This window comes from Cyprinus carpio, chromosome B17 (assembly GCF_018340385.1).
Source record: "Cyprinus carpio isolate SPL01 chromosome B17, ASM1834038v1, whole genome shotgun sequence".
Taxonomy (NCBI): Eukaryota; Metazoa; Chordata; class Actinopteri; order Cypriniformes; family Cyprinidae; genus Cyprinus; species Cyprinus carpio.
Genome location: NC_056613.1, coordinates 27,458,428 through 27,483,118, shown reverse-complemented (window position 1 = coordinate 27,483,118; position 24,691 = coordinate 27,458,428). Strand labels below are relative to the sequence as shown.

General features: G+C 32.9%; 2 protein-coding genes, 1 long non-coding RNA gene and 2 gene segments (V, D, J or C); 4 read left to right on the top strand and 1 right to left on the bottom strand.

Moving 5' to 3' along the window:
- Positions 1-235: 235 nt before the first annotated feature.
- Positions 236-702, top strand: LOC122134266. The segment is given in 2 exon segments: positions 236-278; positions 395-702. Coding segments are annotated over 2 exon segments (351 nt in total).
- A 1,350-nt stretch (positions 703-2,052) lies between these two features.
- Positions 2,053-22,449, top strand: LOC109081555 (M1-specific T cell receptor beta chain-like). Its single transcript, XM_042742065.1, has 8 exons — positions 2,053-2,143; positions 2,238-2,558; positions 17,751-18,077; positions 18,219-18,236; positions 18,361-18,464; positions 21,293-21,668; positions 22,005-22,108; positions 22,235-22,449. The coding sequence occupies exons 1-8, from the start codon at positions 2,095-2,097 to the stop codon at positions 22,271-22,273; spliced, it is 1,338 nt and encodes a 445-aa protein (XP_042597999.1). The 5' UTR covers positions 2,053-2,094; the 3' UTR covers positions 22,274-22,449.
- On the top strand, positions 4,134-6,604 carry LOC122140209. The gene is made up of 3 exons (XR_006156902.1): positions 4,134-4,663; positions 5,374-5,908; positions 6,008-6,604. It is a non-coding gene; the product is annotated as an uncharacterized LOC122140209 (long non-coding RNA).
- Positions 10,507-19,278, top strand: LOC122140204 (T cell receptor beta chain MC.7.G5-like). Of its 6 annotated transcripts, none has more exons than XM_042742976.1 (5): positions 10,507-10,576; positions 17,751-18,077; positions 18,219-18,236; positions 18,361-18,464; positions 18,841-19,278. In XM_042742976.1, exons 1-5 carry the CDS (start codon positions 10,522-10,524, stop codon positions 18,856-18,858), a joined length of 522 nt encoding a protein of 173 aa, XP_042598910.1. In that variant the 5' UTR covers positions 10,507-10,521; the 3' UTR covers positions 18,859-19,278. The 6 variants fall into 6 exon arrangements, with proteins under 6 accessions (XP_042598910.1, XP_042598909.1, XP_042598907.1 ...); XM_042742975.1 differs by lacking the exon at positions 10,507-10,576 and adding an exon at positions 10,756-10,856; XM_042742973.1 differs by lacking the exon at positions 10,507-10,576 and adding an exon at positions 11,489-11,616.
- A 783-nt stretch (positions 22,450-23,232) lies between the features above and the next one.
- LOC122140205 lies at positions 23,233-24,460 on the bottom strand. The segment is given in 2 exon segments: positions 23,233-24,263; positions 24,343-24,460. Coding segments are annotated over 2 exon segments (411 nt in total).
- Between the last annotated feature and the right edge of the window lie 231 nt (positions 24,461-24,691).

Genomic DNA, 24,691 nt, shown 5'->3' with positions numbered 1-24,691 from the left:
AGTAGTAGAGCATTTGAAATCAATCACTTAAAAGATTCTTGATAATATATTCACTCAGAAGGCAGCTGCCTAAATAGGCAAGAGGTTTTGTAACAAGAAAAGTGTGACATTTTTTCCCCCACCAATGATTAAGCAACATGGGGGTGTGGCTTATGGAAATAACAACTAGTCTGTGTAGTTTGTCTTTGTGTAATCAACTGAACATAAGAAAATACTTCACAAAAAGCAAGTCTAAATGGACTCCTTTCTTCTCCTATTCACATTGCTTTATCTAAAAGGTATTATTTTAACTTTGGATAACTTGCTGTGATTCCATTTTCTACATGTCATCCAAATGTGGATTTCTAATAGACGGCATAACCTTTAACAGTTTTTTTTCTTTTTTCTCCAGCAGATTTCAGTGACGGTGTTCTGATCACTCAGTGGCCGAAGTACATATCCAGTCCCCCGGAAACTTCAGTTGAAATGCACTGTTACCAAAATGATACAGACTATGACTACAAATACTGGTACAGACAAATAAGAGGTGAAGGACTAGTGCTTATTGGGAGCTACAATTTTAACTCTCCCTCTAGTGAGAAGGGTTTTGAGACCGGCTTCACAATGTCAGGTACAGAGACAAAGAAATGGACCCTGACGGTTGATGTTAAGGAGGGGATCGATGCTGTGTATCTGTGTGCTGCTAGTTTACACAGTGAATAAACAACATTAAATTACAGAACAAAAACCCTTTGGATGACATCCTGAAGTCACACCTGCTTCAACTGCAAATAAATGAACCCATATCAGTTCAAACAAGTCAGTAGAACAAGAGAACTTGCACATGTAATATTCATTCTTGATGTTTTGCTCCTCCCTTCTATCAAAAAACAAAACAAAACAAAAACAAAACGTCTCATTGATGTGATACAGTCAGTAGGGGGAGATGTGACTATTTTAATGTACAAGTTTTCTTCTCTCTGTCTTTGTTAAAGTCACTTTCTCTTGTCACATCATGTGGATGACCAGAGTTTTCATAACCTTTAAAAGGATGTTTAGAGCTGCACATGAACTGTGCATATTTTCCCTCTTTTACCTTGGTAAGAATTCATTTGAGATAGCAATATTTTAAAAGGATGTTTAGAGCTGCACATGAACTGTGCATATTTTTATTTTTTTATATTTTTTTTTTTTTTTTTTTTTTTTTTTTATTTGAGTTTGGAAGTTTTTCCAATTGAAGTGGAATATTTCTACTTTCTACTTTCTACTTTGACTATTTTCACAGAGAAGGTGAAATGTGTGCATGTTCAACAGAAAGTGACATCCTTATTTGCAAATCAAAATAATAAAACGGGGATGGTTGGCCAACAGAATATTTGAATATTGACATGAGATACAAACTGCTAGTGAACAACAGCACATATTAAAATATTAAATGTCTGCACCTTAAGAAAAGCAGCAAAAACAATATTTTTGTACCCACCCACAGACAAAGCAAACAAAGTACAGATTCAGTTATGCCAAAATCAAATGGTTGAGTACTTGATTAGTTCAAATTTGATTTAGTCATTTTTTTTTATTTTATTATATTATTTGAAAGCAAAGAAATATGTTTAGAATAGAAACATTACTTTGCTGTTTAGATAATAAATAATATGACAAATAAAAGTAAAACTAGACAATCTCTGTTCCCCTCTCAGTTCACTGTGCTTGATAAGTACTGTATGTTTTTTGAGTCATAAGCAAACATGTTACTTAATATAGTTCAGTATACTTCTTGTATCTTAAGCTTTTTACAGCTTAATTTCACAAAAAAAAGCTTATTTAGCTATGAAATGAAAGTAGAAATTTAACTTAAGATGTTTAAGTTTACTTGATATAAATAAAGACAAATTACCTTAATGTTTATTTTGAAGTCTTTTTACTATATATATGAAATAAAGAAAAGTGAAGTAGAGAAACATATGAAGTAAAGTAGAACTGTGGTTGTTGTAGGGCCAACAGGGGGAGATGTAACTCTTAAACACTGGCAATGACAGTTACAGTATATAACAGTCTTCTCTCTCTCTAATGTCTCTTAACATCTTTCATTCTCTATCACACAGTGCATCAGAGATGTGTGAGCTTACGTTTGGGCTGGGTATTTTCTTCATCGTGTTTTTAAGTATGATAATAAAGCAATATAAATAAGCTATTTAATCAGTTTTGAAAGTTACTTTTTAGAATGCTTTCTAACTTTACTAATATTTCCTCCACAGGGCCTGCGAATTGTGTCAATTTTGAACAGACTCCACTCTTGATTGTCAACCAAAGTAGCGAGGCTAAGATCAACTGCAAACATGACGACAGTAGCTTACTTGTCATGTTATGGTATCGACAACAGAGCATTTCTCTTGATCTAATCGGCTATAGTTACTCTGGATCTCCACCAAACAATGAGCCTGAATTTAAAGATCGGTTCACACAAACTAGAGAGAAAACAGAGACGGGATCTCTAACCATCTCAGAACTCGTTCTGTCAGACTCGGCTATTTATTACTGTGCTGCCAGTACACAGTGCCACAAAATCAGTTTTTACTGACAGAAAAACCCTCTACCCTATCTAAGATATGTTTCTCCAGTTTATGTTACTGTAAAATATTTAGTGGTTAACCACTATCAGGTGTGTTATAAACCATGACTAACTGCCAGTATTAAATTAGTTTCTGTTGCAGAGAATATGAGAATATAATGCAACAAAGAGCAATTGGGAATTTACTGATTTACTGAAGGAATTATAGAAATCAGGTAATTTTCTGCCCTTCAAAAATATGTGGTGAACACACTTTGCAAGGCGCAATGAGCTCTGAATGTCTTCAGTAAAATTTGGAAAGGTACAACTGTTTGTGTGTTATTAGTGAGATTGTTTTTGTCTATAATTGTGACTTACTGTAGATGAAGATCAGACCACACTTGAATAATCAATGTAGAAATCCTGATATTTTCAAAGGGTTATATTATCATACATTGTTCAAGCACTGTAGAGACTACAAACATTTCAGTGTTTGGCACTGATATTTGAATCCTGTTGATGCAATTATTCCACATAATACACCAACAGAAAAGTTCATCACCAACAACAGGAAAAACATATCATAAAATTACATAATTACATAAAAAGTTATTTTTGAATCCTCTGTGGTACAGAGAGTGTCTTTAGAATAAAAATGCCAAACAATAAATGTAATTATTCCACAATGTTGCACAAATATTCACATGTTTTAAAACATCAGATTTTTGCTATATGCCATTTATTATGATGTCTAGATGAAATGTAAAATTTTAAATGGAAAGTTAAACATGTAGAAATTAGGTTTAAACATTCAGAAGTTACCTTTCAGATCCTATTCAAAATGATTATTTTCATTTGTGCATGATATTTGTGATGATGTCAGAAACTTTTTTTTTTTCACATTTGTTTGATGACCATCAGTCGTCATCTACAAAGCACAGCCAGCCCCTCCTTTTAGAGTCAGCTTGTTAGCTTACTTTTGCTGTACTCTTTGCGTACTACTTGATCTGGCATAGTCTGGGAGATGAGGAGCAACCGAATCTCAATATTTCTCCTGAAATGGCTCCTTTTAGTTTGTCAAAGTGAGTGTCATATTTGCAGTATGGACATTTACTGAACTACTGGACTACTGAAATGATCAAATTTAAGATCCATTTTTATTTATTCAAAGCAAACAACATGCTGAACACATTTATAACTTTATTGCTTATAATATACAGTAAGTGCTGTCTCAGTGTTATTTGTTTGTCTACTGTTTTTATTTCTGTAGGTCAGACATCAGCTCAAATCGTGCTTCAGTCAACACGTTTCATATCAGCGCTACCAGGAGATAAAGTGACTTTCGACTGTAGCATGGCAGCAGGAGTTAGCATGTCTAGCTACACCATGTATTGGTACAAGCAAGACCATTATGGACAAGCTGTACAGTTTATTATAAAAGAGTATGAAAAAACACCACAGAACTATGAAGCCATTCTTTATTCAAAAGAAAAGATGATTTGTTCTGACTGTATGTATCCTAACTGAATGGGAAGGTAGTTAGTATTTATTTATTTCAAGCCACAGTGAAGCCAGAACTGTGCACACTCTAACAATAAGTATGTGATATCATTAACACCTGGTGTTAGAGAAACTTTGCTCTAAGGATGTCCTGGTTGAGAACCATTGTGACTTCAATGGATTTAAGACATGTACAGCTCTATAACCCATTGGCTGCAGCTTTGGGGAGCTACTAAATAAACTAGCAATGACAGTGAGCCAAAATCGTATATCTTTGTTTCTGTTAACACTGGATAGCCAGTGAACTTGTGAACCAGTTTAATGAGTCTCAGTTGGATGGTGCATATAAATGATTTCCTTAGAAGTCCTTAGTTTTTAAAATGAATATATATTTGGTTTGAAATGTAATAGTTAGCTAGAAATTGTAAGTAGTTAAGTGAGTAGTTTGTCAGCACTGGAGAGATGTGCTGTTGGGGCATGTGCTTTGGTTTTTTTTTAACAGGATGTTGACATGATCTGTCATACCTCAGAACTGTTTAGGAAGTCAGTCACAGCATTACTGAATACACCTCATTCATTTATGGGACAATATGGAGCTCAGCTGGTTCATACTCACTTTACTGCTGACTGTCTGTAAGGCTTTTGAATTTTTTTTCTTCACCTTTTTATATATTCATTTACATTCCCTTGTGAAAAATAAGTATAGCATAGCCTGCTTTTAAAAAGTAAAAAATAAATACTCTCAAAAATACTCCTATAAAAGATATACTTGTCAAGTGAATGGACATGCACTTAATTGCACGCTATTTGCAATTTAATTAAAATGTTTTATAGTTTAAATGTAACTTAAATGCATTTTTACATACATCTTTAAATGTGATTTCATACACATTTCATGCCTTTATTGTCTCTGCTAAACTAAAATATAGTTTAATGTGATTTCTATTGAAACTTGCATGTTATATATTTGAAACTAGTTGTAATAATTACACATTTTTATGATTGAGTAACATACTAACTTTAAATATAATACTGAATAACACAGTTGATTTTGTATTTTATTACTAACAATGTCATTAGTAATAACAAGGTACACTTTAAACAGTTTAAATTAGCTAAGAATCATACTCATGACACTGTATTCACTTTAAATAGACTTAAGTGGCCTTTTATTTCATTAATAATATATTATCTGCAAGCACATCTTTTCTTTTTTTAATATCTTTAAGGTTTGACGTACACTGCCAATGCATGTTCAATACTATATAGCACACTTTTTTTCAAAAGGGTTACCAACAGTTACAACAGTTATCTTTATTTTTATCAACTATCCTGTTTTCCAGATAAATCCAATGGAGAAATCCGCCAAGAGCCAGAAATCTTTGCCAACAGGAGTTCAACTGTGACACTGACATGTGAACATGATAATTCTGACCATTACAGCTTGTTCTGGTACAAGCAAGCAAAGGGGACTGTGGATTTGTCTTTAATGGTATTTTCTGCTAGTCAAAACCAGGCGAATATTGAAGAACCATTTAAAACTCAAGATTCTAAGTATGCGGCAACCCGTCCTGAAATAAAGAAGTCCACGCTGCAGATTAACAAGCTAGAGACTAAAGACTCAGCTCTCTATTACTGTGCCACGAGCACACAGTATTATATTACAGCTGCATAGCTAAACAACAACCACAAAGTTAACACTGCGCCGTGCTTTCATCTCTCATTTATGATGTCATTTCCTGTACCTTTTGATCATAGACACGCTAAATAGGACAGTCAAAATAAATCTAGAAGGGGTGAGAGACAGTAAGGAGTGGATTCTCCTCTTTAATGTCATGGGACTGCTGTGTTTGGGGTTTATTTTGCTGCTAGTTATTAGTAAGTCAATCCAGACTGTTTAAAAAATTCAAACATTTATTTAAAAATCAATATTGTTGGTATAAAAATTGCTATAATTAATTGTTTTCTACCCAACAGATTCATTAGGAGGAATAACCATCATTCAGAATGATCAAATTAGTAAAACTCAAGTGATTATTCAACGGGATAAACAGGTTACTTTAAAATGTAACCACGATGATGGCAGCTATTATTATATGTACTGGTACAGACAGAAAGGTCAAGGTGAACTGTCCCTTGTTGCTATTTCTCTTGGAAAAGATTCAAAAGAAACAGTTGCCCCATTCAAAAAAACAAAATACATAATGGAACGTCCTGAAATTGAAGAATCTTCACTGGAGATCAAGAATCTAACAGAGGATGACTCGGGTATTTATTTCTGCGCCTCAAGTATTGCACAGTACCTTAACTTAGCCAAGCACCTGAACAATAACCTCAACCTGAGCCACAATGATCAGAGAGAAAATACATGATAATCAAGCTGGCTGTGGGATAGACTATCTTTGATCTCCTTTTCATGTGTACAAAATTCATATGCACACCCTTTACATATCAGAGTTTGAGGAATGATGATATAATATACATCTAATAATAATAACTACAACTCCAAACTGAGTACTGAATGTTTGTTGCAATGTTTGTGAATTAAACATGATTTGGTTATATGGACCCTTATCACAGAGTGTGATTTTTAATTTAATTTAATTTTTTAATTTTTATTTTTTTTACATTGCTTGTCATGGATAGACTTATCTAGAGTATTCCTTCCTAATCATCAGCACCTTCACTATCTGCACCTTGTCAAAGGACTGCACAAAATCCAATTCACACATTCACTGTCTGATCTTGTTTATGTAAACTTCCATGATGAATATTACATTTCAATATTGAAATTATATTTCAGTATTCTATGAAATATTAGATATTATTATGAAAATCTTGTCAATTATTACTCCCATTGTTACACTTTTTTATTTCATGTGTTGCTGCAAAAACACATTAATATGCAAATTAGATTTAGTTTATAGATACATTGTATATAATGAGATAACACGTTATGGTCATTTTACACACATTTTGCAGAAATAAAAATGGTATATTGAATCATTATGTTATAACATATTTGAGAATAATCCTTATACAAAGTTTGGTTAAAAAAAAAAAAAAAAAAAATCCTGAAAACTAAAAATGTATTGGTGATTAAAAAAATCAATTGTTTTTGCCTATGCATGTTCATTCATGTTTTTTCTTTTTAATTTTTTTTTTAATTTTTTTTTTTTTTTTAAGAAATTGAGTCCTGATGTCCTCTACTGAGGACATAGCATAACTTATGAATGAAATGTCATTTTTATTTTTATTTATTTTTTTACATTGTTTTTAATGCTCTAAACATTGTAAAGACGTGGAAAAAAAACTATTTTTTTCCTAAAACTTTTTTTAGGGTCTTAAGAGGATGGAGTGGTGAGACCTCATTCCAATGAAAGCATGGATGGGAGAAAAGGATCAGATTTTATACAAACTACACCAAATCACTATACTAGAATGATTTCCGAAGGACCAGGTGATGCTGTAGACTGGAGTAATGACTGCTGAAACTACTGTGTTTAGTAATGAAAATGTGTTTTGAATGAATTGATGCGTTGGAGTCATCTACTTGTGCAACAATGTAACCTGCAGTAAGAGAAACTGACAAATCCCTGTCTCTAAACTGACAGTTTGTTTGGAACAAACACAGACAAACTACGAACAGTGAAAAATCCCAGTGGACTAAATATCTGCATTTTTGGAACATTGGTCAGATTCAAAGTGACTTATGTATAATCAGATTTATAATTATGAATTCAGATTTACAATTCATATTTTCAGTTTTGTAACCTATTTTCATTTTCATATGCATTCTTATCTCTGGCTCTGTACATAGACATGTTCATATCTCTATCGCAATTTAATTATCATTTATTAGATTTTTTTTTTTTAATCTAGCAGAGTGCTCTTCACTCTTAAAAATAAAGGTGCTTTGAAAGGTTCTTCAAGAGATGCCATAGAAGAACCATTTTTGGTTCCACAAAGAACCATTCAGTCAAAAGTTCTTTAAAGAACCATCTCTCATAATTTGAAGAACCTTCTTTCGCCACAAAGAACCTTTTGTGAAACAGAAAGGTTCTTAAGGTGTTAAAGGTTCTTTATGGAACCATTTAGACAAAAAGGTTCTTCTATAGCATCATGAAGCACCTGTGTTCTTGCAGTATTGCACCCTTAATACAGTTTGCTTTTATAAGAACAGTGCAATTTAATATGATTTGATCAACCTCTGGATTAAAGATCATATGCTGACCTCTGCAGGATGAAATGAGCAACTTTAGTACAGTTTTTATACTCTATTTACAGCAGCAGATGGCATGATGATGCATTCAATCCCTGATATATTCCCTTATGTCACCACTGAAGTCTGATTATGCAATCATGAGCAATAAAGTGCTTAAAATGTTACTTTTGCGTTGTTTTTGATTGGTTTAGCATGTCTTATTCCCACATTGGATCAATGAATCATTATTTTATTAAATTATCATATTACAGAACACTGTTACTTACAACTAAGAGAAAAAGTCACTAATCAAAATATTCAGGTTTTGAATCGAAAGGATGCTGTACTTAATGTTTAGAACGACTGATATGTTTTATAATCACTCGACACAATTAAAACGGTCTGACTGAAAATAATTAAGAGTCATTAGAGTCTCTCTTTAGTAGTTGTTACAATATTGCAGTTGTTTTATTTACAGTATCTTAAAGAGAGGAAATGGTGCAGTGATTCACAAACTGCAATATTAAATGCATTTCTGTTATTTTCGTTTACATCTAGATTGTATGTTGAGTCTTTAAGTTAGAAGTTGTTAATTACGAATACATATGTGTTATGATGTTTTACATGATTTTGAGAAAATATAAATATTGCATGGCATTATAATAGAATTGTAGTACTGATTTATTTTTTAGCTGAAACTTTTATAGATAGTGGCATCAGGTGTTTTATTGCATTTATTCATTTATTTGGAATTGTTTATGGAAATACAGACGCATATAGAACAATTTTGAATAATGTTTGAAACTGAACACTGGAAAGGGCAACAACATGAGCACAGCACTGGTTTTGTGAGGATGAGTTTGACTTTTTTAAGAGTTCTGCATATTGAATCAGTACATTAGATTAATTAGACATGAATTTCATATTAATTTAACATTTATTTTATTTATTATAAATCTTTTTCATGGCTGTTTCATAGAAAGAAAAAATAAGAATAATCCAATCATTCAGAATTATTTCGCTAATACTTTTTTTTCTTTTTTCTTTTTTTTTTTCTGGAAGATTTTTGTGAATGTCTGTTGCTCAAACATTGAACAGATACAGTTCTTGTCATCTCTCTATACTCTGATGATTGTTTGATGAGGATGTGGGAGGGGTCGGCAAACCGTCATAGAGACATTTTTAGGTGGAGGCATCTGCACCTGCCCAAATTCTCAGTAATCACAGAAATAGCAACATAGACTGTATACAGATAGACATAAAAAACAACATGTGCAAGAGAATGATGAAAAATAAAGATAAAATTGGGGTTGGGGGGAGAGTGGGGGGAAAGAGAGAAGGTGAATTTTTTGTTTTTGTATAATGTTTTAGCACTGTGGGGACAGGGGGCCACGGTGATACATTCCCATAGAGCCGCTGTACAAAAACCTCCCTCTATATACAGTCAATTAGACAGAGACAATGAATACCAACACTGCAAACATTTCTCATGGATTTCATTATTAAATATAATGGATATCTAGGAGAGAAGGATAACTAATATTTCGAGTAATTAGCAAATATTTTTATGAATTTGAACAAATTTTATCAGCAATAAATACATGTATGGATAACTCAGGTTGGACTTGACTGTAATTGGATCATTTTCCTCATAGGCATATAAAGGTATATTCTGGATTTTCATGATTTTATGTAAAACAGCCTCCTGGGAGACAACTATTCTGGAATTAACAGATTTTTATATGATTATGGAAAAAGGGAATTCTAATGCAGTACTCTGAAACAATGTGCCTCTGGATGGCAAGCATACTTTGGAAATGGAACAAAACTGACAGTTTTAGGTAAGTTTGAATTTTTATTTAGTTAAGTTTTAATGTGTAAATGCTATTACTGGCCAATGCCCATATTGTCTGGTCTTTACCTTTCATACTCTATTTTGATGAAACTATGAGAGCAGTAGGGAAGGGGCCTCCAAATTAGACCCAAATGTTTCAAATAATTTGCATCATAGCCCATGTCATAAATTTGCGCACACAATCTCACTGTGACAATGCTTATCAAGCACACTTTGGACATGGAACAAAATTAACAGTTCTAGGTAAGAAACACTTTTAACTATACTAATATGTAGGCCTACATGGGAATATTAGACAATTAACAAAAACATTTGTTGAGCTCAAGTGGCTGATGATTGTCCATTAAGGATAAACTATGCTGAAATATTGTGGAAAAAAATGCAATGCAATTTCAGTATTCGATTTGAGACCCTTTTTGACATGACAGTCGTATGCTGTGCCAATATCAAGCCTATTTCGGTAATGGCACCAAATTAACAGTTCTTGGTAAGTACTGCTTCTGCTTCAGTTGGAAACCTTTACGAATATACTGTGCAACTGTTTTTGTAAGTTGATCATTTCAAGCAACATAAATGAAAACATAAAATGTGTCATTTGAGACCACAGAGAATGCAAATGTATCAAAGAACTAAAAAAAAAAAGCAGAAAAAGGTGTAGATTTAGGTAAGGGTTATGAAGTTCAAGTAATTTTATAAGTGAGCCTGTATGCTGTGCTTTGGAACCAGCCAGGCTATCTTTGGTGAGGGGACAAGATTGACTGTTCTAGGTAAGAAGATTTTCTTGTAAATGTAAAAGACTAATTAAATGCAAGGAATGTGTTTGCTACTAACAATTACCAATGAGAATTGCATAATATAGTTGAGTAAGGTTATGTGAGACAGAAGTTTGTGATACTACCTTGATACTCTGTGCTCAAACACGCCAGCATATTTTGGAGGCGGCAAAATTATTGCTTTTTTGTGTGAGAAAAAATGTTTTTGTTTTTATATATTTTATATATATTTTGTGTGGTGTGGCAAAAGCATAAAAAATGGTTGGCAAAGTAATATCTTTATTATGTCTAGTGATTGCTTTTTTGCTCAAATTCAGCTCTTGGCTTGTTTGTGATGTTCTACAACATCCAAGATTTGCAAAATATTGTTAGCCATTGAGGTTGTATCATTTTTCTATTCAGAATGTTAACATTATTATAGCCAGTGTGGTTTAGATGCAGTTTAGATGCATAGTATAAAATCTTTAGTTTTTTACAGTCGGTTGACATCAGTGTAATCAGTACAGTTCTGCACACTTTGGCAGTGGGACTAAACTTACAGTGACAGGTGAGACATTTTTTGACTGAATTTGCTGGATAAATATTATTAGGTGCTGAAGTTTGAAGATAATTCTTTTGGAAATAAGTCTGTAACCAGCCACTGATCAGTGTCTAGACCTGACAGATATCCTAGACATTTTATTAGTGCTTATGTGTGCTGTGTCAAATACTGCTCAGGCTCATTTTGGCGAAGGAACAAAGTTGACTGTACTTGGTAAGAAACACATTTCATATTGTGACAATGACAGTGCTTAATTAAATATGAGGCTGCTTCTAATCAAAATTGCTAATTACATGTATTCTGATAAATTTGAAAAGTAATTTTTGTATTGTGTAATTAATGAAGGCATGTAGATGGTATTAAGAGTAGAGGAGGTTTTATCTGTAGCATAGAATCAGTGTGACTAACTACGACCCTGCATACTTTGGTAATGGCACCAAACTCACAGTACTAGGTAAGACATATTTTGACTTTGTTTTGCATAGTTTTCTGCATCATAGCAAGAAAACTAAGAAAAATTCAGGGATATCATTTGACACTGGGATTTAAAAAACATCTTCCTCGGCATAGATAAAATGGCTAACCATTTCTGAAGCCTCAATGTTTAGACAAACTTTATGACTTAAGTCCATAAAGTCGGAGTAATTTTATTAGTGCACATGTATGCTGTGACTCTGGCGGACGTCAAGCTTTCTTCGGCAATGGAACAAAGTTAACAGTTCTTGGTAAGACATAAAACAATAGTTATATTACTAAGCCGACCTATACAAAAATGTTTAAACAATACTATGATTTTGTAATGCATGCTTAGTAGTTCAACTAAGATAGGATGTTTTCTTATTCTTAACACTTATTAGAGTTAGACAGCATGCTCAGGCATTTGATTGTCAATTGCCATAAAGCTGTGTTCCAAGTTACTAAAAACAAAAACAGATAAATATGTAGGAATTATCTTGAGGAGGTTTCATCTGTAGCATAGAATCAGTGTGATCAGAACAGCCCTGCATACTTTGGCAATGGCACCAAACTTACAGTTCTAGGTGAGTAAACTGAGTATATTGATGTTTAGGCCTAAAGAAATGTTAAGTACAGTATTTAGAGTTAAAATAATATTCTATGTGTATGACATAGGCTTTAAAGACGTTAGTATTTGCTGTCTTGAGTAAATTTGTTAGTGCACATGTGCACTGTGACACTGGCGCTTCTCAGGCTTACTTTGGCAATGGAACAAAGTTAACTGTTCTAGGTAAGAAAAATCTAAATTTTTTAATTATGTTAGATAACATGAGTGGGAAAGTCTACATGATCTTGACTATAGCTGAGGTTTTAACTGTAGCTTAGTATCAGTGTGAACACTGGCAGTGTTGCATACTTTGGCAATGGCACTAAACTTACAGTTCGAGGTGAGTAATTTGAGTATTTTGTGTGATATGTAAATAAGAATATTGCAGAAATGTAGAAATGTGACATTCAGTTATTTATTGATTTTAATATGCAACCTAAATGATGCTGCTCGTGTTTTATATTTATGAAATGATGCAAATAGCAAACTTGGAATAAGTAATTAAGTAAATTAGCTCAAGATAATCAAGCAGAATTCATGGGGCATTTGAGTTAAGAAAAAAAATTTTTGCTTTGGCATCCTGAGTGAATTTGTCAGAGCCCATGTATGCTGTGCTCTAGTACTTATCCAGCTTATTTCGGCAATGGAACAAAGCTCACTGTTCTAGGTAAGAATATTCAAAAATGTGCATGCTATTTCAGTGATTGCCATAGACATGCCTATAATAGACAGTACAGCACAATGCGCTGAATTATGTCAAATGGACGTTAGTAACAACTTTCTGTAAACATTGCTGTGTGAAATCTAAAATTTTATTACATTGAAATTAGCTGAATTGGAACAATCCTCAGTAATACTGAGACAATCTTTATTTAAAATGTCTTAAAAAGCTAGACGCATTGGGATAAGTAGAATAATTTATGATTTTGACTATCTGAGGTATTAACTGCTGCGTAGAATCAGTGTGACCATGGGTAGTGAAGCATACTTTGGTAACGGAACTAAGCTTACTGTCCTAGGTAAGTAATTTGTATGATATTTCTGAACTTACTAGAAAATTTAGGAGCATACAGTATCCTGCTTATCTGATGTTCAAGTCTAAAAGGAGATTATTTTTGAAAGCTTTCAAAAGGATATTGTTTTTTTGTATATCTCTCTGATGTATAATTATAAATGTAAATCATTGTACTAAAATAATTGTTCTATAGTAGATATTCACAGGACATTCAAGTCAAAACCTATGCGAGGGCTTTAGCATTTGGTGTCTTGGGTAAATTTGTTAGTACACATGTATGCTGTGTCACTGGTCTTGGTCAGGCTTATTTCGGCAATGGAACAAAGTTAACTGTACTAGGTAAGAAAAATCTAATTTCCATACAATAATTATGTTAGATGATGAGTGGCAAAGTCTATATGATCTTGACTGTCGCTGAGGTTTTAACTGTAGCTTAGTATCAGTGTGAACAATGCCAGACCTGCATACTTTGGCAACGGCACTAAACTTACAGTTCTAGGTGAGTAATTTGAGTATTCTGTGTAATATGCAAAAACTTAGCAGGATATACAGAAACGTAGCCATGTGATTTTCTGTCAATGAATCTTCTAAGATATGATGTTTGAGTGTTATATTTATGAAATGACTTAAATGAGCAGACTTATCATAAGTAATCTCAGTAAATTAGTTGAACAGCATTCATGGGCCATTTAAGCTAAAAAAGGGATTTGAATTTGGCATCCTGGGTGAATTTGTTAGTACACATGTCTGCTGTGACACTGGTGGTAGTTATCCAGCTTATTTCGGCAATGGAACAAAGCTCACTGTTCTGGGTAAGAATATTCAAAAATGTTCATGCTATTTCACTGATTGCCAATGACATCTTTATGCAAGACAAGGCGCAATGCACATATGACAAAATAAAGTCAATAAAGAATAGAATGTTGCTCTATGATATCTACAATTGAAATTAATCAAACTAGAATACTTCTCAGTAATCTTTAGATAAGCATTCTTTAAAATGAAGTTAGATGTATTGAGGTACAGTAAATAAAAATCATTTATGATGTTGACTATCTGAGGTATTAACTGTTGCATAGAATCATTGTGAACATGGCTAGTGGAGCACACTTTGGTAACGGTACAAAACTTACAGTTCTAGGTGAGTAATTTGGATAATATTTCTGAACTTACTAGCATATTTAGGAACACACCATGCTTATCTGATGTTCAGGTCTAAAGGAAGGTTATTTTTTGAGAGTAAATCACTACCCATTGTACTAAAACAATTGTTCTGTAGTAGATAGTTGATATTCACAGGGCATTCGAGTAAAAACCTATGCTAGGGCTTTAGCATTTGCTGTCTTGGGTAAATTTGTTAGTGCACATGTGTGCTGTGACACTGGTGGTGGCCAGGCTTATTTCGGCAATGGAACAAAGTTAACTGTACTAGGTAAGAAACAAAAAAACTTCTCTATACTGTTAAATTGATTGATATTGATAACATTGGAGATCATTAACAAAAGTGAAATTGCAATATCTTATAAAAAAAAAAAAGATGAATTAGTGTTGGATGCACTGGCAGTTCTTGAGAATCTTATATCTTAAATATTAGGTTAGATGTAGTGGGATAAGTGGAACTGTTTATATGAATCCAGCTGCAGCTGAGGTTTTAACTGTAGCTTAGAATCAGTGTGACCTCTTACAATCCTGCATACTTTGGCAATGGCACTAAACTTACCGTTCTTGGTGAGTAATTTAAATATTATGTGTGAACTGTAAAGTTTATTATTTTAAATATGTTATCTAAGATTGTGGAGTAGGCCTATTCTTTAAGAAATAGATATACTGGGATACGTGGCAGTGTTCACATGCTCTGCAGTATATTTGAGGTTTTAACTGTAGCTTAGAATCAGTGTGAACTCTGGATATCCTGCATACTTTGGCAATGGCACTAAACTAACAGTTCTAGGTGAGTAATTTGCATAGGCCCATTATGTGTGAATTGTAAAGCTTAATATTTTTAATATGTCATTTAAGATTGTGGAATAGGTCTATTCTTTGAAAATGTAACTAGGATACTTGGCATTGTTCACATGCTCTGAGGTTTTAACTGTAGCTTAGAATCAGTGTGAACAATCTTAGTCCTGCACACTTTGGCAATGGCACAAAACTAACAGTTCTAGGTGAGTAATTTAAATATTATGTTTGATATTCATAACCTGATATTTTAAAAGGAAATCTGCATTTGGGTGTTCTCATGAATAAGAAGAACTGAAAATATGTGCAGTCTTTAAAATTAAGTTTGATAAAGTGGGATAAGTGGCAATGTTTACATGATATCCAGTGTAGCTGAGGTTTTAATTGTAGCTTAGAATCAGTGTGAACAATCGCAGCCCTGCATACTTTGGCAATGGCACTAAACTTACAGTTCTAGGTGAGTAAATTGTGTAATCTGATATTTTAAAGAATTTTATTAGGTTATCTAAAATTATGCTGAAATGAAAAACTTGGACTAGCTAATCCATCATTTACAAAAGTAAATAAATATTTGGATAAGTGGCAATATTCACATGCACCTGGACTATAGCTAAGGTTTTAACTGTAGCATAAAATCAGTGTGAACAATGTCAATCCTGCATACTTTGGCAATGGCACTAAACTTACAGTTCTAGGTGAGTAAATGGAGCATTCTGCTCTTTAAAAACTGTAATGACTTTGATATTGCATAGTAGAAATAGTATATTTAAAATAAAGGTATCAATTAGAAGAACTGGAGTAAATAAATTGTCTTTAGGAACAGAGTTAAATATAGTAGGATAATGTTCTCATGAACTTCACTATAGTTGAGGTTTTAACTGTAGCTTAGAATCAGTGTGAACTATGGCAATCCTGCATACTTTGGCAATGGCACCAAACTTACAGTTTTAGGTAAGAATATTTGTTTGCTTGTGTTTTGGTTATTTTATCAGTTTGTAAGTTCCAAGAATTTGTGTGTAAAAATGTGACAAAGTCCTTTTTTTTTTCTTCATAAAAACTGTAATAAGTGAATTGTGTATGTTGATGTGAATTTATTTAGAGATGCTGGCATAAAAGTAAAGCATTGCTACTGTTCTACTTCTGAGAACATTAAGTGTTAAAAACAGTGCTGAGATTGGATGTCTGGTTTTGAAGGATTAGAATTACAGGTTTAGATAATAGTCTGCCTTAAGACAAGCTCTTGCCTTTCTATGACTAAATTGTTTATAATATTTAATATGGTGATATGTAAGCTTGTTGTTTTTCTAAAAAGTTGTAATAGATTCATTGTGGTACTGATAAATATGCATGAATATGACACTCAGATGTCTATGGTCTATAGCACTGTATAACATTTGTATTTTGAGTGTCATATTCATGCATTGTAGAATGTAATCAGGTTAAAGTGATAGGAAGAGTTTTACTGTAGCTGTTGAACAGTGTGAACAACAGACCTGCATACTTTGGCAATGGGACCAAACTTACTGTTCTGGGTAAGAAAGTAAATCATGATTTATTTATTTATTATTAATATTATTTATTTATTTATTGATAACACTTTAGTTTAGTGACCAATTCTCACTAATATCTAGTAGTTGCTTATTAGCGTGGATAATGCTAGCATATTGGGTGTTTATTAGTGCTTATAAAGCATCTGCATCTGCATGATTATATTTTACATCTTTTAATCCTACCCCATACAAACTTAACTACTGCATTACTAACTATTAACAAGTAGCAAAATAGGAGTATCTTGAGGCAAGAGTTGAAGTTAATAGTTAGTTAGTGAGAATTGGATTGGAATTGCACCTAGCTGTTCTTTACTCTTGCTTTTGCGCACTACTGTATGTATATTGATTTTATAAGCATGTAATATTGCTGATATATTTAATGCTTTATTAAGATTGTTGCTATGAGCTGCATATAACTGAGAGGTGGCAAGTACAGATACACTAGTTACATTAGTTGTATGTGGTTTTCCTGTTGAAGAAGAAACGGTTCTTAGTAGGATTTTTTTTATTTTATTGTGTAATGGGGTTATAAATGGTATTGTGGAATTTATTTTACAATAACAACAAAAACAACAACAATAACAGTCATCATCATCATCATCATCATCATCAAACTGCATAATTCTTCAGTTTAAGTTTAAGAAGACTGAAATGTCATGGGAAAATGGTCTCCAAAATTGTTCATGTGTATGTTTATATTAATATTTTGTTACATATGCTTATAACATTTATGCAATTTGTTTATTGTGTTGTTTTACAGATCCTGATGTTACCATCACAGAACCAACTTTAAAAATTCTAAATACGACCCGCTGTAAGGAAAAGGTCACTCTTGTGTGTGTGGCAGAAAACTTCTACCCAGACCATGTCAGCATCAAATGGACACTTGGAGACAAAGAAATAACAGAAGATGTAGCGACAGACCCTTATGCCACCAAAGATGAAAACACAAAAATGTTCAACATATCCAGCAGACTTAAAGTCTCTAAAAAAGAATTCACACCAAAAAACACATTCAGATGTACAGTGACCTTCAACAATTCAACACACGTTTCTGAAAAAACAGTTTATATCACTGGAACTGGAGGTATTTCATTAGACATAAGTTGAAAGTTAAAAAAAATATGAAACTGCTATGTGTGAATACAATGCATTTTGCAATGCATGCTTAAAGTAATTTTTATATTTTAATATTTGGCTCTTCTAATGAATTATTTTCTAATTACAGGGGGTGAATATGAACCAGGTAAGGGTTTGTTATTTTCTTTTTTGATGTCTATCTGCAAAAGATGAATAAGGGTCAGAGGTCAAATGTTTATCAGTAATGATGTGCTGAATAACATGTTATGATTTGATCTTTTAATCTCCAGAAGACTATTTAAAATCATCGCAGACGATGAAGCTGGCATACGGTGTGTTCATTGCTAAGAGTGCACTGTATGGCCTTGTCATCTTTGTGTTCGTGTGGAGAAAGGTGAGGATGATAAACTTGTAATAATAAACCATAATTTCAAACACAAGTGCTGGAAGAATATCAACAACATAAGCATTAAATGTTTGGTCACATGTATATGTTAGTACGATATAAAAATCCACACATTATATGGATGCGATAGATAGATAGATAGATAGACAGACAGACAGACAGACAGACAGACAGACAGATAGATAGATAGATAGATAGATAGATAGATAGATAGATAGATAGATAGATAGATAGATAGATAGATAGATAGATAGATAGATAGATAGATAGATAGATAGATAGATTATAATGTCTCTCTCTCTCTCTCTCTCTCTCTCTCTCTCTCTCTCTGAATGTTTTAATATTTATGTAATATTTGTTTCAGGGTTCATCTGGAAAATGAATGAACTAAACATCTGGATTGTTGGAGTTTTCAAGAAAACTTCATTTACTCCAACCAGAAGAGATGCTGTTTATATAACTGAAGAGTCTATTTTATTTTATTTTATTTTATTTTATTTTATTTTATTTTTCTTTTATTTTATTTTATTTTATTTTATTTTATTTTATTTTATTTTATTTTATTTTATTATTTCATTTTATTTTATTTTATTTTATTTTATTTTATTTTATTTTATTTTATTTATTTTAGTTTAGTTTAGTTTTGTTTATTTCTCTCCTTCTGTTCTTTTCTGAGTGTTTATACCAATGAAAGCCTGCAGATACTTCAGATCAGATTAATCATAAAATCTACTTTTTGAATATATATTATTCTTTTGCTTGTTTCCTTGCTACTGTATTTACTGTTAATTTTATTGATTTATTATAGTTTTTTAATATATGTTATTATTTTTCATTATTTTTCACAATAAGAGCTACTGTATTTTGTGTTTAATTAAATTTGTTTCACACATAAATAAAATAAAATCTAGCACATTATCCACAAAGAAAATTCTCATTTTTTTTAATAGCAACATTGTTTAACCAATTAGCTATTTTGACAGCTTTTATTTTTGCTGCAGTTCATTTGGTAGAGCATATATATCACAGGTTTGATTCCCAGGGAACACAAATAAACTGTATTCCTTAAATTGTTTTGAATAAAAGAATCTGCAAAATACATACATGTAAAAGTCAGTTTGTAGCCAATAACTTTCATAGGACTGACAATGTCTCCCAACTGCTTTCAATCAAGTAACAACATGGTAACAATGATGTATCTGGTTGATTATATTCAGTAGCCTACTGTATGTGGTCTTTATAATCCCAGAGAAGCCCCCTAGTGAATAAATAGCTATTTCTTGTCACTAAAACATTGTTATTAGGAAATAACTTTTTACTTCTTTAAATGAACAGTTCTATCATCTGAATAAAAATGAATGCAATAAAAATTGCATTTCATTAAACTAAAAAAAAATTTATTCATTAAACATATAGACTATCATTTATTGACATTTTAGGCTCCCACCACTTAAATAATTGGATAAAACAAACTTTTTTTTTTTTTCATTTTTTTTTTTTTTATGATTATCTGAATGCTGCAGAAATGTACCTTAACACTTCTTTCTTCTATTTTATTTTCTCCCAAAAAGTACCTCATCTGGTATATTTTGTTTAAAATACCATAAAAAAATACATTATTTAAAATGAAAATACAATGTATTTGACCTCTGTCAAATAAAAGTACAATTAATGATTAACTACACCTATTGGATGTTAATTGTTTTAAAGTAATTACAGAAATGACAAGAGCAGTGAGGTTAGTTCTCAGAGGATATTTGGTTTGATATTTTATTAGCCTTTTTTTCTGTGTTTTGATTGTTCTTGTGGCCACTGTACTGTATGTATTTATCATTTTTGTTAGTTTTAATTACTGTTAAGATCATAATGCACATTTAAATGCACAAAAAACTGCATTTCGTCTGCTATACCTGCTGCACAGAAGAGGCCTCTCTGGGTAACAGCTGGGAGGCCACTATGGCTTTCATAGTCTCAAACTGAAAAGGGGCCCCCAAAAACAGTGTACCATTGCCCATTATTAGCTGTTAGTTGTTGAGGTTTAGGTAATGAGATAAATCATCGTGTACTAGCTACGCAAAACTAGAATTTGGAGAAGGGACCAAACTGACGGTTCTGGGTAAGTCTGAATTTTTAAATTCAGAAATTGTATTAGTAGATTTGATGACTTGTTTGATTTGTCAAATGCAGTAAAATGGGTTATATTGTACGTGGAAAAAAAAAATGGATTGAATACAGAAAACAAGAAATACATGGGCCGTTAAAATGATTATTTATTAGTTAATGAATAAATGTTTATTTATTCAATAAAATAATTATTATTAAGCATGTGTTAATTCCCAATCTATTTTCAATGAGGAAATACGGTAACATTTCAGAAGCAACAAATTAAGTCCACAAGTATGTACTTAAATTTAAAAACAGAAGTATTTAAAATAAATTACAGGTGTACAACTACAGCATAACAACTATTTGCAACTGCACACAAACCAAAGCATCTTAACATTTAAATGTAAGTTTAAACAAAGCAGCTTTATATAAGTTGTTGTGTGCATTTCTTTTGATGGATACAGTATTCGTCCACATACAGTATTACCATAAATCATCCTTTAAATACAAAACGCGTGAAAGTAGCAATTCATGAAAGTGTTGCCGTGGGCAGCAATGAAATATACAGTTTTGTAATCATTGTAAATAAATGTATTTATAAATAAATTCATCAGCCTTTGCTGTGATTGACAAATCAAAATCAAGCATTTCATTGATGCATGTAATAATTACATGGGTAATTACATGGTAATTGTTGCAAATGAATCTTCCTAATTTTCCGCTTTCCTTCTCAAGCTGCAAACGTCACTCTACCTAAAGTCAAGATCCTACCACCCTCTCCAAAAGAAATCTGCTCCCAGGCCAAAATAAATGATAAACGTTTAACTTTAGTGTGTGTGGCCTCAGGCTTTTATCCCGATCATGTGAGTGTATCCTGGAAAGTGAATGGCGTAGAGAGACAGGACAGTGTATCAACTGACACCTCAGCCCAACAGAACAAGACAACATTAATGTACCATATCAGCAGCAGAATAAAAGTTAATGACACAGACTGGATGGATCCCAAGAGTAGCTTCACCTGTACCGTCCATTTCTTCAACGGAGAGAAATATGTCAATGTCACAAACACCATAAACGGTCAAAAAGGTTTGTGAAAATGCACCAGATGTTATAATCAGGTTAAATAACTGCATAAAGTTCACTCATTATGAAACAAATTCGATTCAGCGATAAGCAGCTCCATCTCTGAAGACAGTAGATATCAGTAAACATATAGAATAATACATTTGCAGATGACACTTCCTTTGAGATATTTATATGTTGCAGTGAGACTGATCATGCCGAAATAGTCTTTCGGGCCACTGTATACTATTTTAAGTCTGAGACAGCAGATTACTGATAATATAGTTGTCTAATTTGACAGTCTTTGCGTTTATGTCTTTTAGTGCTGTATCTGACATGCTTGTGTGTCCGTGTTTTTAGTGAAGCCGAAAGGATTGAAACTGCTTGGCTTTGGCTACATCCTATTCCTCAGCAAAAGCCTGCTGTATGCGCTGGTTGTGGCTGGTGTGGTGTGCAAACTAAAGGTAATTCCTGATAACTATTATTCACATCTCACATATCAAATATGCATATACTGTACGGTATATGAATATATAAGTATAATCAATATAATAGATCCCGTAACATGATGTGAATTTATTACCCTACAGTTGCAGCGAAATAAGAAGAAACAATTACCAGAAGACTGAGATACGCTGAAAATTTGTCAGAGGCCAGAAATGACTTTCTTTATTAATTTTCAAGTTGTGTGAAATATCTGAGTACTGCCAACAATTTACTAGATTCACTTTTGTTATATTTGTGTATGTGACATCAAATCACACATATTATAATTGTTTTTCTTACTTTTTTTTTTTTTTTTTTTCAAAGCTTGAAAGTTTAATGGAGGTAGTGACTTGTCTGGAATGAATATTTGCAAATTAAGTAGAATTATATAAACAGTTTTGGGTTCTATTTTTGTGCTATGACTAAAACATTCTACATTTACGTAATTCGGAGGCCTTTGTTTTATGAGAAACAGGATATTTGCATGTTTTTTTTTTTTTTTTCAGTGGAAAATCTGCACTTTTGGAAAGTGTGGGTTGTTATCTATCTTATGTAAGAATCTTCCACTGCAATAAGAAAAATAAAACTTTAAATGTATATTGAGACATCTACATTTCTCATAATGAGTTTTGAAGCTTTTCTAAAATTCCTGGAAGAAGGCATTTACAAAGTACTATAACTGAACAATGTGTCTGCAACTGAAAACAACAGCACTGTCTTGCTTTTGTTAATACATTTGCATTCTTTTGAAATAAATATAAAATAACAGGTATTTGTTTTCTGCTTGAAAATGTGAAGGGTTATTCTACTTTGAATGGTGTAGAGATGATTTTAAGTGCTGTACTGCTGCAGGTTGCTGTAGCTGAAAGCAGGATGTGGTGTCAGATCTTTGCAAGCAACATGGAGGTGTTGGGGAGGATGTGGTCAGAACGTTCTTGAGATGTTCGTGCTCCATCCTGCGTCTTTCACACACCTGCTGCTGCACACAAGCCTCAAAGCTCATACACATCTTCAGACGAAACCAATAAGAGCAAAAAAGAGCTGTTGGAAACTGGTGCAGAAAATGGTGATTCATTCGAGAAGCATGTTTGCAGGTTATTCTATCAACAGTCTGCACCACACACCCCCACATCTGTACTGTTTTTCTGGAACAAGTTGAATGCATTCATCATGAATCAGTTGCTCAGTCTGAGTAATCTGAAACACATTAAAACGTTGTTAGTTTTTCCAGTAAATGATATAAAGCAATGCAAATCAAAAATCTAATTCTGTTATTGTGCTCTTTAATAACAAGGAAAAGCTCCATGTAATATGTCAAAAAACATTCTTAACATTTTAGAGATGCGTTCATCCCTTTTATCTCATTGTAAGGAGAACTGATTGTTTTTACCCAAAAATCAATAGGGTCTCTGAGACTCCAAATATAATTCAGTTCAATTCAATTCAAGGTTATTTGTATAGTGCTTTTCACGATACAAATTGTTGCAAAGCAACTTTACAAAAAATTAAGTTTCTACAATATATTTAGAAGTAGCTTATCAGTGGTGACTGTCAGTTTATGTACATATGGCAGAAATGTATGGTAAAATCAATTAAAGATGTAATCAGACAATGAACATAATTAACAGCACTTATTATATGATGCATCATATTTATATACTTATATAAAAACAGTAAACTCAATCTCAACACAAGGGTTACATTTTACACATCTTTTTCACACCTCTTTCAATGAAGCAGCTTCTAACATGGCCTCAAATGAACTGATCTAGCCTTCAAATCAGCTTGAAAAGCAGTTTTCGTCCCTGAGTGTTTTTGTACAGCTTTCACTGTGGTCTGTTATACTGTGGGGACTGGCTGCACAGAACCAAACAACAGAACCAACATCGGTTACACTTTTGGACTCCAGTACTATCTGAAGAGGCCCTGGTCTGTTAGATGATAAATCCCCCAAGTTTTCTGGATCCACATTTCCTACACCAAGAGAACTGAACATCAACTTGAAACCATCTGTCAGGGTCCAACGGTACCAGTAGAGGTTGGGGTTATCAGTGCCTGTGATGGAGCAGACAACCTTCAGTGGTTCACCTGGTTGAAGAATACGCTCCAATGGGATTTGGTTTACCTGAAGACCTGAGATAAAAATAATTGTTATGAGTAATTTAGGACTTAAAACATTGTAAACCTGGTTTTGAGCAAATTAGCAGCTTACACATAGTGGCAGGCCATTGTAAAGATGCAAACAAAATAGCAAAATACAACTGCATCATGAATAGCTGAACTTGGCAAAGTCCTGAGACTTAAAACATAGTGGTGTGCCTCTAGAGGCGGGGCTGGGTTGTGTAGCTCAGTGGTTAAAGATCTAGGTTGGTAACCAAATGTTTGTAGGTTTTCACCTCACAGGGGAAATCCATCAACTATTAGAACTTGAGAAAAATACTATATAAGAGTGTAGTTGTTCTATTAACTGCTCTAACTAGCTAACTAACTAACTAACTAACTTAAACAGAGGCATCTAGCACGGTCTACTGCTTAGCCTAAGCAGTGATATTGTCATGTTA